The 13,964-nt window shown below is 42.3% G+C and overlaps 1 protein-coding gene across 4 annotated transcripts in view; it reads left to right on the plus strand.

Annotated features, from left to right (window-relative positions):
* larp1 (La ribonucleoprotein 1, translational regulator) overlaps positions 1 to 13,964 on the plus strand; it is a 70,667-nt gene that overhangs the window by 43,320 nt on the left and 13,383 nt on the right. Inside the window, exons 8-13 of one of the 4 annotated variants that reach the window (XM_088320733.1) lie at positions 626 to 788; positions 1,805 to 1,949; positions 3,583 to 3,751; positions 3,874 to 4,058; positions 6,234 to 6,332; positions 7,369 to 7,695. In XM_088320733.1, the coding sequence (XP_088176859.1) occupies positions 626 to 788; positions 1,805 to 1,949; positions 3,583 to 3,751; positions 3,874 to 4,058; positions 6,234 to 6,332; positions 7,369 to 7,695 (1,088 nt within the window). The remainder of the gene's footprint in view (positions 1 to 625; positions 789 to 1,804; positions 1,950 to 3,582; positions 3,752 to 3,873; positions 4,059 to 6,233; positions 6,333 to 7,368; positions 7,696 to 13,964) is intronic. The other 3 variants (XM_088320734.1, XM_088320735.1, XM_088320736.1) reach the window with 3 other exon arrangements.

The following is a 13,964-nucleotide window of genomic DNA, read 5'->3' on the forward strand; positions in this document are numbered from 1 at the left end:
TAGTGGCTAGGATTCGGCACGCTCACCGCCGTGATCCTGGTTCAAATCCCGTTGCATCCAATGTTGTGCAATTGTGATCACTGAAATATTTCGACCAATCAATCAATGGAGAAATTCAGCGCTTTTTTTTTTTTTTTTCCATTATCTTTGTGCAACCTTAGCCCCTACTGATGTTTTCATTCTGAGGGCCTTCTGCGGCTTATTTACACAAAAATAATATCACAGTAGAATATTTGATTCTGCGAAAAATACAATATTTCTGTTGAGCTGCTGTAGACATGATGAGATGTTCATGTCTCTTCTCTGATAATCAATGGAGAGGACTTTCACAACTCTGATCTCGGCATTGAAGCTTTGTCATTTAAAAAATGTACTGAGAGCAAATCTGGATTAAACAATTCACGCTGTTCACGGACGCAAGCACAGAAGGCACCAGTGCCCCTATTGTGCAGTGCGCCCTGTGTATGTGGTAAATCCAGAAATGAAACCCTCTCCGGAGACTCCGCCTTTCAACACGGTGCCCTCAATGGTCCTGAAAATCTCCCAAAAATGTACCTTTCCCTATTTCAAGGACACCTCAAATGACGCACCCCACCATTAAGCACTCTTTGATGTCATCCGGCAGGCCACTACGACTACCATCAAGGCTACAAGTCGTATGAAATGAAAGACGGCTCCTATGGGCAGAAGTTCAGCCACTCTGTCACCTACTATTACGACAACATGAGCAGCAGCGACCTCTACTCGGTGGACCAGGACCTCCTCAAGGACTACATCAAAAGGCAGATGTGAGTTTGGAGCACGACACTCCAAAAAAGCTCCAGATGTGATGAGATTTTCATGTCTCTTCTCTGATAAACCTCAATGGAGAGAACTTGTTTTACTCTGATCTCAGCTTGATAATAGAAGGGATGTACCGTAAATTCCGGACTATAGAGCACACCTGATTATAAGCCGCACCCACCACATTTTAAGAGGAAAACCGATTTTGTACACACACCCAAGCCGCACCTGTATATAAGCCGCATGCGCCCACATTTAAACATGTAACATAAACACAAAATTAACCCAAACCCGACGTCAAGTCCCGCGATTGAAACTAAATGTCCTTCATTAAAGTCCACGGTCCAAAAATCTCAGCCGGCAAAATGAACGGATAATGATACCGGTACTTAAGGTTTGATGCAGACCTGCAGAGTCCGGCTCCCGTTGAAAGTAATCCAAGGAAAAAAAGTGTATATTTCCAAAGGTGTAAGGGTGGGAAAAATATCAGATGAACACATTTACTCACGCATTTCCTTTTTCTTTAACCAACTTTTTACGCCCTCTTCTTTCCTTGTCTGTCCCTCACCTTTAGCAGTCCCCACTTAAACTCGGCACCCCGCGTTTGTTCCGCCCCTCATTTTTCGTTCACCCGTGCAAAACATATCAGAATAAGTGTCTAAAATAAATACATTACAAAAATATACAGTTGCAAATACCTATTATACATGGGTTACACATATTTAAAAGAAAGACGGTACACCGAGAGAGTTTTCAAAGCTTTAATAATAATAACATAGCTTTGACAGGGCAGTTAATGATAGCAACACTTGAGCGCCGCTGGCGGACGTTTGAAAAATGACATAAATTGGCCGCATCACTGAATAAGCCGCAGGGGTGAAAGTTAGGGAAAATAGTAGCGGCTTATAGTCTGGAATTTACGGTAGTTTATTTACAGAATAGTTATCGCAATGATTTGGATAGGCTTGCTTTCTGGGATGTCAGCAGTTTTGTAAATGTTCCCGTTTTGGGGGATTCTCAGTGAGTACTACTTCAGTCTGGACAACCTGGAGCGCGACTTCTTCCTGCGCAGGAAGATGGATCAGGAAGGTTTCCTGCCTATCGGACTGGTCGCCAGCTTCCACAGAGTGCAGGCCCTCACCACTGACGTCAACATCATTCTTGAGGTATGGAGACGTGTCCTGACCCAATTGCATTGTGTTTGGTGGACCTAAAGAAGTTGCAGTCGATTAGAGACGACAAGCCGCTCCTTCTTTTTCAACGTTTTAACCATCAATGCGGTTTATTCTTCTTTTTATTTATTTTTCTCTACGTGTGAGGCGTTAGAATCCCATACGATCACTGCACTGTGATCATAAGCTCTCCCATCCCTTGCACACGTGACAAGAGACCAAGTATTGCTAACATTACATCAAGAAATCATGTGTAGATTGAACGGAGTTCTAAATTTGAGTTTGGTTTTGAGAATGTTTTATGTCGCACTCCTGCGTATATATTGATGCCGTTTGAATTAATATCGAGTACCACGCTAGTGGATTAAGCTTGACAGCTCGGACACAGGATATTAATCAAGGCACGATGAGATACTTTTCTTTACTTGATATTTCCCCTCGGAATTTTCAAAATGTAAGAAATGGGTGTGAATGGATTATATTTTACGACTCTTTTAGCCCGCCGCTTAAAATCCGGTGCGGCTTGTACAAAATAACGTTGCAATTCTTCGTTAAATCTCCTCTTTTGTTTCAGTTTGCAAGTCTTGCCCTGTTTCAAGTAAAAATGGCTGACTTTCTATGACTTTGATTTGCAAGTCTCATGATACAGTAATCCCTCGGTTATCGCGGTTAATGGGGACCAAAACCACCCGCGAAAAGTGAAAATCCGCGAAGTAGCGACGCACCTTCAAAAATGCTTAAAATATATATATATATATATATATATATATTTTATATATTATTATTGTTTTTATTTTATTTTATTTTTTTTAGACCCGCGTAGCTCTGAACCCGCGAACGTGGAACCGCTAAGTAGCGACGCCCCGTCAAAAATGCTTGTGGGGAAAAAAATAAAAAAAAATATATATATATATAAATTTTTTTAGTTATTTTATTATTATTATTTTTAGACGCTCTGAACCCGCGAACGTGGAACTGCGAAGTAGCGACGCCCCTTCAAAAATGCTTAAAGAAATATATATATATATATATATATATATATATATATATATATATATATATATATATATATATATATATACATGTATATATATTTTTTAATTATTATTTTTATTTTTTATTTTATTATTATTGTTTTTTTAGACCCGCGAAGCTCTGAACCCGCGAACGTGGAACCGCAAAGTAGCGACGCCCCTTCAAAAATGCTTAAAAAAGATATATATATACATGTATATATTTTTTTTAATTATTATTATTTTTAATTTTTATTTTATTTTATTATTATTGTTTTTTTTTAGACCCGCGAAGCTCTGGAACCGCGAAGTAGCGACGCCCCTTCAAAAATGCTTTCAAAAAAAAAATATATATATATAATAATGTTTTTTTTCTCCAATTATTATTCTTATTTTTCATGATTTTATTTTTTAGACCCGCGAAGCTTTAAACCCGCGAACGTGGAACCGCGATGTAGCGAGGTCCCACTGTATACTTAAATAAAGTTTTATGTTTTAAAAGTTGTGAGATGTTTTTTTCCAGAAACAAATATGACCCAGATTATTGAAAAAAAGAAATGATATAAACCGTTAGCTCGGCTCATCCAGTTTTTATCTGTACGCTCTCTCGCCAGGCTCTGAAGGACAGCAAGGAAGTGGAAGTGGTGGATATGAAGATCCGTCGTAAAGTGGAGCCCGAAAAGTGGCCCCTGCCGGGCTTTTCTGCACCCAACCCTACCGACTTCTCCCAACTCATCAACTGCCCAGAGTTTGTCCCCAGGCAGCCCGCTGAAGATCCAGCAGGTCAGATGTTACCTGAATATTTCTCATCCAGTTTTGATCTAAGTTTTTTAAAAAAAATAAACCATGAAAAAACAAATTCCGAAAAATGATCAAAATCAATAAATCGTACCGTTGTCATTTAGGTCCTTTCAGAGCCTCGGACCTCGCACAACGCCAACCCAAAGCCGAATCCGACACCCCCTCCAACCTTAAGACCATGCCTAAAGGTCTCTCCGCCAGCCTTCCCGATCTGGACTCTGAGTCGTGGATTGAGGTCAAAAAGAGACCCAGACCTTCCCCGGCTAGACCCAAGGTCAGCCCAGAGAAGGTGACATCATCATCCTTTCATTCACACTCTTGAACCTGATAGTTCAGGACCACATTGAGGCTTTTCTAGCTCTATTGGCGCTATAGTTTAAATTTTTTGTTTTATTGGATTTATTTATGTTAAGTTTTTATTTTATTTTTTTAATGTCTGGTTTCCAATACTTAGATTTGGTGAAGGCTACTAATTTCTGGCAAAGGTTTTCTGCAAGTGAGGTTTCTTTCCTTTGCTTCAGAGAACTGATAGTTTAATTAGGTGTGGCTAATCTACTTCAATTTTCAGTCAAAGCACCAGTTTTCAAGGGCGTGTCATCGCGTCTAGAAGTCAAGACTTCCCAAAGCGCTTTACACTGTGCTTGACATTTCCCAATAGCGGCCGTGCAGCCATGTAAGGCGCTAACCTGCTTATTGGGGATTATTAGGGGTTCAGTGTCTTACCCAAGGACACTTTGACATGTAACACAGAGGAGCTGGGATTCGAACTGCGATCTCTTGATCCCAAGACGAGCGCTCTACCTCCTGAGCCACTGCCGTCCTGGCAGAGAACATTTATGAAAAAAATGATCCCGGGTATGGCCGATGAGTGGTTAGGTCTTGGTTTCAATTCCAGCTATCGGGCCCCCTGTGCAGAGTTTGCATGTACTCCCCGGTCTTGTGGGGGTTATTTGGCCGGTCAAGATTGTCACTAGGTGGGAACGATAACCATTACTTGACTTGTCTTTCTCTGATTGGCCGGCTAGCATTTGAGGGTGTCCCCTGCCCACTGCCCAAAGACAGCTGGATGGGCTCCATCACCCCGCGAGTATAAGCTGCGCATGTAATAGATGAAAAATGCCAGAGCCTATGTCCCGTCCCAACAAATATACCATTTTAAATTTGTCTCCGCCCACGATTAGATTGTTGAGGCTTGTTTTGACCCGCATTTTTCATATATAATGGTTTCATAACAAGGTGTAAACATAGTTCTGGTGTAGAAATGTCACAGAAGACTGCAAACGAGTATACTGATGTATTTCGGTGCAAACAACGCTGAGCAGACAGAATCGCGCTGTGTTTCTAGCTCTGACCACCTCTACCGCTCACCCAATCAAACTACTCTGTCTGCTTGGCTTGCACTTTTTGGCTGATTAAAGTTTTTCTGTGGAATTCAATCATGAAGTGAACCTGAATTGTTTAATGAACTTCCGTTTAAAGGATTCTTAGCCCAAACTGTGCCTGTTGTTGGGACACCTTGACTGTAAGCTTTAAATCTAAGCTTAAAACACACTTCTACTCTATAGCATATGAATCACCATACTTTTCGTGGACAATACCTCTGTATTATTTGTAGGGCGGCAGTAGCTTAGGAGGTAGAGCCCTCGTCTTGGGATCAAGGGATCCCAGTTCGAATCCCGGCTTGTCCGTGTTACATGTTGAAGTGTCCTTGGGTAAGACACTGAACCCCTAATCCCCCCAATAAGCAGGTTAGCGTCTTACATGGCTGCAATACAAGGCCGCTTTTGGGAAATGTGAAGCACACTGTAAAGCGCTTTGGGAAGTCATTGACTTGAAAAGCGCTATAGAAATGCATTTCATTTCATTAATTGCAACATCCTTTGCTGTCTGGTAATCCTGAAAGGGGGATGCCACATGTGCGGTCCCTTCTCAAGGTTTCTTCATTTTCCTCATGTTGAGGTTTTTTGAGTTTTTCCTTGCCCTCATGTTGGTTCCAGATCAGGGCATGATGTAATAATAGTCTGAAAAATAGTCTGTGTAATAACCTGTGCAGCCCTTTGAGACTATTTGTGATTAAGGGCGTCACAAATAAAAATGACTTGACTAAATTGTAGTTAAGACTGTATCCTAAATTTACTGGTCCTAACTCTTCATATGACTAGCTCTACGCCAGCTCTGCGCATCATGGACTGAACTCTGCGCTTAACAGATTTGAAACGCCACGGATGAAATTTGCACAGGTTCTATTTTATCTCCGACCCTAATGTACTCATGAAAAGAGCCGTATATCGCTCGTGAGCCATATGTTCCCGAGCCCTGTTCTCGAGCCATATTGTGTCATGTGTTTTTTTTCCCTTTCTTTTTTTTGCCATCGTTAAACATTTCATCTTTTCTTTTCTCCCATCACCTCACCACCATCCTCACCTTCGTCCTCCCGGTCGATGGCGGCGGTGCACTGACGCAGGCGCCCTCCTCGCAACAGCACAAGGAAAAAGACGAGGCCGGCCGCTCGCCACTCCCTCCGTCCGGTTCCCCTCCTACTCCCGCCTTACCCGGAAACAAGGTGAAGAGGTTTAAAGCTCCACCAGGGTTGCTCCGTGTACCTTAGGCTGTGTTCTGGTTTGCCTGCGTCCAAGACACATCATTTTTGCTGGGGACGCATAGTCTCAAATCAACTTTTTTGACACAAAATTGTCATTATTACCCGATAACATTTTTTTTTTTAAACAAAGATTTACCGCACTCAAGTTTTCGTCAGGCAGATCCGGCAGATGTTGTTTTGGTCTCGCGGTTCGAGTTTTTGCCTGCACGCCGATCTCGAGTTGTTTGTTGAAAAGTCCGTCTCTTTTTAGAGAACCGGCTTTTTCGGCTCAACTCATAGACACCGACGATTACGAAAAGGCAAATCAATCAAGTCAAACCAATTCGCCGCGGTAGCCTCCATCTCTGTATCGTTTTTTTCCGTTGCAAACGAAGCGAGCGGTTTGATGCTACTGTGCGCATGCGTCTGCCGCCTGGGGATTTCCCATCATGCATCATTCCGATCAGGGGTTGATTGAGTAAATTTGAAATACATGTGGTCTTAAAAAACATCTGATTTCATGTGGTAGTTGTGTAGTGAAAGGAAGTCCGTCTCTTTTTAAAGAACCGGCTTTTTCGGCTCGACTCATTAAAGAGAACGGCTCTCCAACGGCTCACTTGCTTTGATGCATTATATTACGAATGATGATGTTGTATAAAGAAAAAAGGGAAGTATAAAAGGAGAAAATGAAAAAAAGACAGGTTTGTGGTGATCCCTTGAATCATTATATTACCAACAATAATTGAATGCAGAAAATGAATTCATAATTTGAATAAGAAAATGTATTCTACTTAATGAAATTTTCATGTATTTTTTCCTTCTACAGTGAACGTCCAAGCGACTTCATTTTTAAACTTTTTTTCTAATAAACTTCATTTCGAGCAACTCAGTATCTCACAACAAAGATATAACATGTTATTTTTAAGGGAAAATACGCCAGTTTGTAAGGGCATGGAACCGTGAAGGTTGACAGGTATGGAATCATTCCACAGAATGTTAATCAAATCTACCGTTCTAGGAGGGCGGCGAGCAGGACGAGCCCGAGGAGCTGGACTTCATGTTCGACGAGGAGATGGAGCAGATGGACGGGCGGCGCAACACCTTCACCGACTGGTCGGACGAGGACACGGACGGCGAGATCGACGACCGGGACGTCAACAAGATCCTGATCGTGACGCAGACGCCGCCGTATCTTCGCAAGCACCCCGGCGGCGACCGTACGGGGAATCACACCTCGCGCGCGAAACTCTCCTGCGAGCTGGTCAAGGTGATCAACGACGGACTCTTCTACTACGAACGGGACCTGTGGGATGACACCTACGAGCCGGAGTACGCCACCATCAAGGTAAGACCCTTTTGGGATGGGACGGACGACTTCAACAATGGGGCCGTGGGCGTTAGAACAGGAATTGAGCAGGATAACGTACTTTCTGAACTATAAGGCGCACCCAAAAAACTCCAAATTGCCCAGAAATGTCAACACTCGCCTTTGAATCCTGACAGCGATGCATTAGCATCAATGTTCCCTGTAATTTTCCAGGGGTTTGAGTGTTCACACAAAGTCGGTGAGCAACGCTTGAAACAACCGTGAGCAACAGCAATCCCAAGTGTGGCAACTAAGTCATTAGTAGTATGATACACAACTGTATTTAATTACATTTTTGTAGTGGAAGTACAATGCTGGCAACAAGATTGACTTGGTATAATTGGAAATTATTTGAATGCAACACAAACCCGTTTTTTTTTTTCTAATTTTTAAAATTCCTTTAATAAAATCTCATTGTGTTTTTTTCCTAGCTGTTACTTTTTTCTTTTTGTTCTCTATTTACCTTTTTCCTTTGTTTGTTTTTCTTTTTTCTGTTTTTTTTCCTGAATTTTTCCTCCTTTTTTCTCTTCCTTTTGTTTATTTTTTTTTTCTCAGCTTTTCACGACTTTCATTTTGGTATTTTTTTCTTTTTTGTTCTATTCCCCCTTCCTTTAAGTCATTTTGTGCATAATTTTACATAATATTTGGTCATATAGGGATAAAAGAAGCAAAAACGACCTAAAGAACCGTTTAGGACCCAAAAGGGCTGGTAAACGTAGTGTTTACTATTCTGTGTACAGTAATGCTAATTGTAATTCACCCTGTTCAATCCTGGAAGGGGGATTACCACATGTGAGGTCCTTTCTCAAGGTTTCTCTTTTCTCCTCACACTGAGGTTTTTGAGTTTTTCCTTGCCCGCATGCTGGTTTGCTGGTTTAAGATGAGGTAATTGTGTAATTTTGTAACTGTAATCCTGTGCAGTCCTTTGAGACATTTTTGTGATTAAGGGCTATATAAATAAATTTGACTTGACTTGACTGGTTCCTTTTAGTGAGCCGAGCCGAAGAAGCCGGTTCTCGAAAAACTCTACTGACTTTACTCAACTTGGTTCTACTTCGACATTGACTTCAAAATACCGCATTTAGAACACAGCGTCAGGGGAACCCTTGTATTTTGACCTTCATGCACTGTAACTTTGACTTAATTTGCTTCTTAATTAGCAATTTTGAGCCCTGATTTTTGTGCGCTGGCTAGATTTTTTTGTGCGCTGTGTGAAATGATGAATCTGTCGATAAATGAATTGCACAAGAACGGTGGCAACCGGATAGGAATCGTAAGGGTACCGAATCCTAACCACCGGGACGTCGGACGCAATGGGAATCGAACCATCGCTGTGTGAAGACTTAGGCCTTATCTCGATATTGCGCTATTTTTAGTCAAAGAATTGAGAAAACAGAAAACGATAAAAACGTGTTTCACTTTTTCTCTGCTCAAAATAAGAAACAGAAGTGACAAACGTTGTGTAATATCGCAAGTATCACGTTTGTTTTACTCAGGAAGACCGAATGTCTTCCCATTATGGCCGTTCTGTTCATTCAGTACAAAATGGCCGAATAACTTTCAGTTCAGAACCTCGTGCGCTTTTTAAAGACTTTGCCAGTCGGTGATATGACACTGTATTTCCACTTACTGTATAAGTATCTGACAATACTCTGGCCCAATAATATCAACAGTTTGGTGCAGTGACTCGAAATAGTGTGATGATGAGATAAAAACGAACGCCTTTTCATATGTCGTCTGTATCCCTAGTTCCTGATTGGATAGGAGCTCCCCCGCTGCCATCTAGGTTCAATTCCCGTTAAGCAACTGTGATCAGTGATTTATTCTGTCTGATCAATGAATGGAGAAATCCGCTACTTTTTTTGTGCAACCCTAGCACTTACTCTGTAGTCTTAATTCCGTGGGTCTTACGGTCAAGGGTGCCTTTTATATTTATACCGTATTTTCCGCACTATACGGCACACCGGGTTATAGGGCGCACCCCCAAAAAATAGTTTTCGGTCCTATATTTGACATACATAAGACGCACCGGATTATAAGGCGCTACAATGGGAACGTCAACAAAACAGTCAGATAGTTCTGTCAAACTAACATTCCGAAAGCTTGCAAAGAAGCAAATACGTGTCGTAGACCCGTGCGGATGCGATGTCCGTACGATGTCACTCAAATGCATCGTTCCAAATATCATTCGGAAGGTTCAAGTCTTGGGATTCAAGAAATGCCAACCATTCCTTAGTTTCTATTTTCTTTTTCGCTCGCAACTTTACTGTGCATATAACTATAAACACTTGGAATTTAATTTAATTTAAAAATAGACACTCCATTCCATCCATTACCTGCACCGCTTATCACAGAAACATCGAGTTCAGTCTGAAACAAGATACAGGGAAAATATATAGCCGGAGTAGCTCACCAAAGTCGTTGTGTTCAATAATAATGTGCAACCATGGTCCTCTTATATCCGTGAGTGTAGTAAATCCAGGAGAGTAAAATATTCACAAATACAGTACAGAAAAGTAAAATACTGTTTTCTCTATGCCGTCAACCCAACATGCTATTCATTCATCTTTTTCGGCCAATTGCAGGCTTTGTTTTGACCCTTTAGCCTATGCGAGCCTGTAAATGATAAAAAGGATCCACCCCCTTTACCTCCGAATAACTTTAGCCAATAGTGATCGATTCAAATTATGATTGACACATTGGTTAGGAAATGAAACGCCGGTATATAAATCCCAGCATACACCGCGGACGACTTCGCCTTCGGGGGAAAATCGAGTCGGCGGCTACTGCATGAGTTGCAAGACTTTGCGACTTAATATCGATCCATATATAAGGCGCACTGTATTATAAGGCGCACGGTCAGCTTTTGAAAAAAATAAAGGCTTTTAGGTGCGCCTTATAGTGCGGAAAATACGGTACATAAAAAAGATCATTAAAAACTTTTAGGGGGGTGCCTTGTAATCCCGTGCACCTTATCGTAGGAAAGTACAATGGTCCAGAAATTTGAATGTGCGGACAAAATGGGTAATGCTTTATTGACGATTGGGTAAAGAAAATCGATCCAGGTAGGATTAAGTGCGCTTACCATAGCTAGCCACCAGGCGGCTAGGGAAATGGATAGTTGATCACAATTGCATAACATGGAACGCAACGGGAATCAAGCCCGTATCTTGGCGGGAAGAGTGCCGGATCCTAACCACCAGACCAATGCCTTTCTGTGTGTTGTCTGTAACCCTGCTGATTTAGTGGATAGGATTTGACACGCTCACCGCCGGGATCCTGGTTCAAATCCCATTGCATCCGATGTTGTGCAATTGTGATCACTGAAATATTTCGACTGATCCATCAATGGAAAAATACGGTACTTTTTTTTTTCATTATCTTAGCCGCTATTGACGTTTTCATTCTGAAGGCCTTATAGTTTGGTGCGGCTTATTTACACAAAAAAAATATCACAGAAGAATATTTGATTGTGCGAGAAATACAATATTTCTGTTGAGGTGCTGTAGACATGATGAGATGTTCATGTCTCTTCTCTGACAATCAATGGAGAGGACTTTCACAACTCTGATCTCAGCATTGAAGCTTTGTCATTAAGTGTTTATGTTTACTAAATGTAAATGTTAAATGTAAATGTTTTTTAGATGAAGTGTTTGAGGAGTATGTTAGGAGTGACAAGATTGGATACATTGAGAAATGAAATTGTGAGAGACAGAACTGGAGTAGTAGTGGAACTGAGCCAACGTTTGGATAAGAGTACTTAGTTGGTTTGGACACATGGAGAGGATGGATGAGGAGCGAATGTTGAAGAGGATCTACAGAGCAGAAGTCAATGGAAGGAGACCAAGAGGATGGCCGCGTTTGACGTGGATGGATGGTGTTATGAGTGCACTGCAGGAAAGAGGTCTAAATAAAATGGAAGCTAGAGCTCTTGTTGGTGATAGGAAGGAGTGGAGAGGTTGTTGTGAAAGGATAGTGGGATGTTTGGACGTATTCTAAGGGATGGGCAGGGCACCTGTATGATGCGGCAGGGGTAAACCAGTGAAAGCTGTCGGGCCCTGCTGTTGTGTCACCCTGACCCGAGTGACATGGCCGCTTTTTGGTGTCCCATTTCATCTGGAGGGACGAAAGCATGACAACTTAGGTGCAGAGGTGCCTAACTTGTTTGGGTGTTTGGGCAACTGGGTTGGCCATCGTCCAAAAATGTTTTTCTGTGTTTTTTTCCCCTTTTATTTTGGCGGCAGTGGCTCAGGAGGTAGAGCGCTCGTCTTGGGATCAAGAGATCGCAGTTCGAATCCCAGCTCCTCCGTGTTAGATGTCGAAGTGTCTTTGGGTAAGACACTGAACCCCTAATACCCCCTATATGCAGGTTAGCGCCTTACATGGCTGCACGGCCGCTATTGGGAAATGTGAAGCACACTGTAAAGCGCTTTGGGAAGTCTTGACTTGAAAAGCGCTTTATAAATGCAGATCATTTCATTTCATTGTTTTGGTATGTTTGTCTTGCTGTCGGTTACCCCTCTTGAGGGATATCACCAAGGTAGATATAAATGTTTACAAAATGTACTGAGGTAATCGAATGAATTCCATGTGCCTTATAGTCTGTTGCGCCTTATATATGGGGGGAAAAAATCACATAATACTTTCGGAGGTTCGCCCTATATTCCGGTCCGCCTCATAGTGTGGAAAATACATTATATATTTGATAGATAGATAGATACTTTATTCATCCCCGAAGGGAAATTCACATTTGTTAGGCAGGCGGCACGGCAGAGCAGTGGTTAGCGCGTGCGTGGCACAGATCTGAGGTCATGGGTTCAAATCCAGCTACCAGCCTTCCTGTGCGGAGTTTGCATGTTCTCCACGTGCTTGCGTGGGTTTCCTCCTGGCACTCCGGTTTCTTCCCACATTCCAAAAACATGCATGTCAGGTGAATTGGCCGGTCCAAAATGTCCCTAGGTGTGAATGAGCGAGCGAGTTGTCTGTCCCTGTGTGCCCTGCAACTGGCTGGCAACCAGTTCAAGGTGTCCACTGCCCACTGCCAAATGATTGCTGGGATGGGCTCCAGCACCCCTGCGACCCTACTGAGGATGAGCGGCGCAGCTAATGGATGGATGGATGGATATTTGGTAGGCACCACTTTGAAGCTATATCATTGGCAAAGAAGACCTTTGTCCCTAGCAGAGACTTGTCGGAGAAGCTTCTGGTTTGAAGCGAAGGCCTCAAAAAAAGCTAGTAAACTGTTTTTTTAGGTCATGCTCATTTCTGAGAGCTTCCGTGTTGTGGTCATAGCATTGGAGAGGTTTCTGTCCAAGTCTGATGTTTTTGCAGAAAGATTGCCCTGGGTTTGAGCGGTTTCTGGATGCAGGCGCACGGACTTTTGTTTTAGGACTGTTCCCCTATTGTTGTCCGGCTCTTTTGTGAGCCCTTCACGAGCTCATCCAGCGGCGCGTGGAACAGTTTGAGTGAATAAAGCTAGGTCGGAGTCCTGATGGGCTCCGGTCAAAAATGGACATTCGACTCCCTCTACTTTCCCGCTCGGGAGCCACAAGCGTGAGTTCTTCTTGTCGTTTGTCGAGCCGGGCTCGTTTTTTGTCGTCGTCATCGCGGAAGGTTCATGTTTGTGTGTTGTCCTTCACCCGTCGGTCGCGGTCGCACTACGCACCGGGAATTCAGTCGCGGCAACATGAAGGTGAAGCGAGCGTTTTTGGCAGCCGTCTTATTCTGCTGCATGTCCTTCTCCAAACTGAAGCATATGAGGTTTGTTTTGGCGTATTTCTTAATTAGACCGGGGATCACCAGTGTTCATTTTAGCTCTAAAAAGTGATGGGTCCCGGGGACTCGCATGTTCAAAAATCTATGGGTCCCAACAGAGATCTATGGCTCCCCAAAATTTAGTCTCATCGAGGTTGAAATTGTAAATCGGTGACAAATATATACGATAAATCTATATATTCATTCAGATTTAATCATCACCGTTTATTGGTAATACAAAGCAGTTATCACTTCAGATTTTTCAGTTCACAACAATATTGTACATTATACAAAATAATATTGCTAAAATAATTATATTAATCTATATTTTCATTCAGTTTTAATCATCACAGTTAATTGGTAATCCAAAGCAGTTATCACTTCAGGTTTTCAGTTCATATATTCTTGGTGGTTTGCTGTCCCGCCACAGTTGTAATGCCTTCTCAAGGTCCAATTGCAGCAACGGAATTTCCATAGCTAATTTGTGGTTTTCA

Source organism: Urocampus carinirostris, chromosome 17, assembly GCF_059441175.1.
Source record: "Urocampus carinirostris isolate Australia breed hairy pipefish chromosome 17, RoL_Ucar_1.0, whole genome shotgun sequence".
Taxonomy (NCBI): Eukaryota; Metazoa; Chordata; class Actinopteri; order Syngnathiformes; family Syngnathidae; genus Urocampus; species Urocampus carinirostris.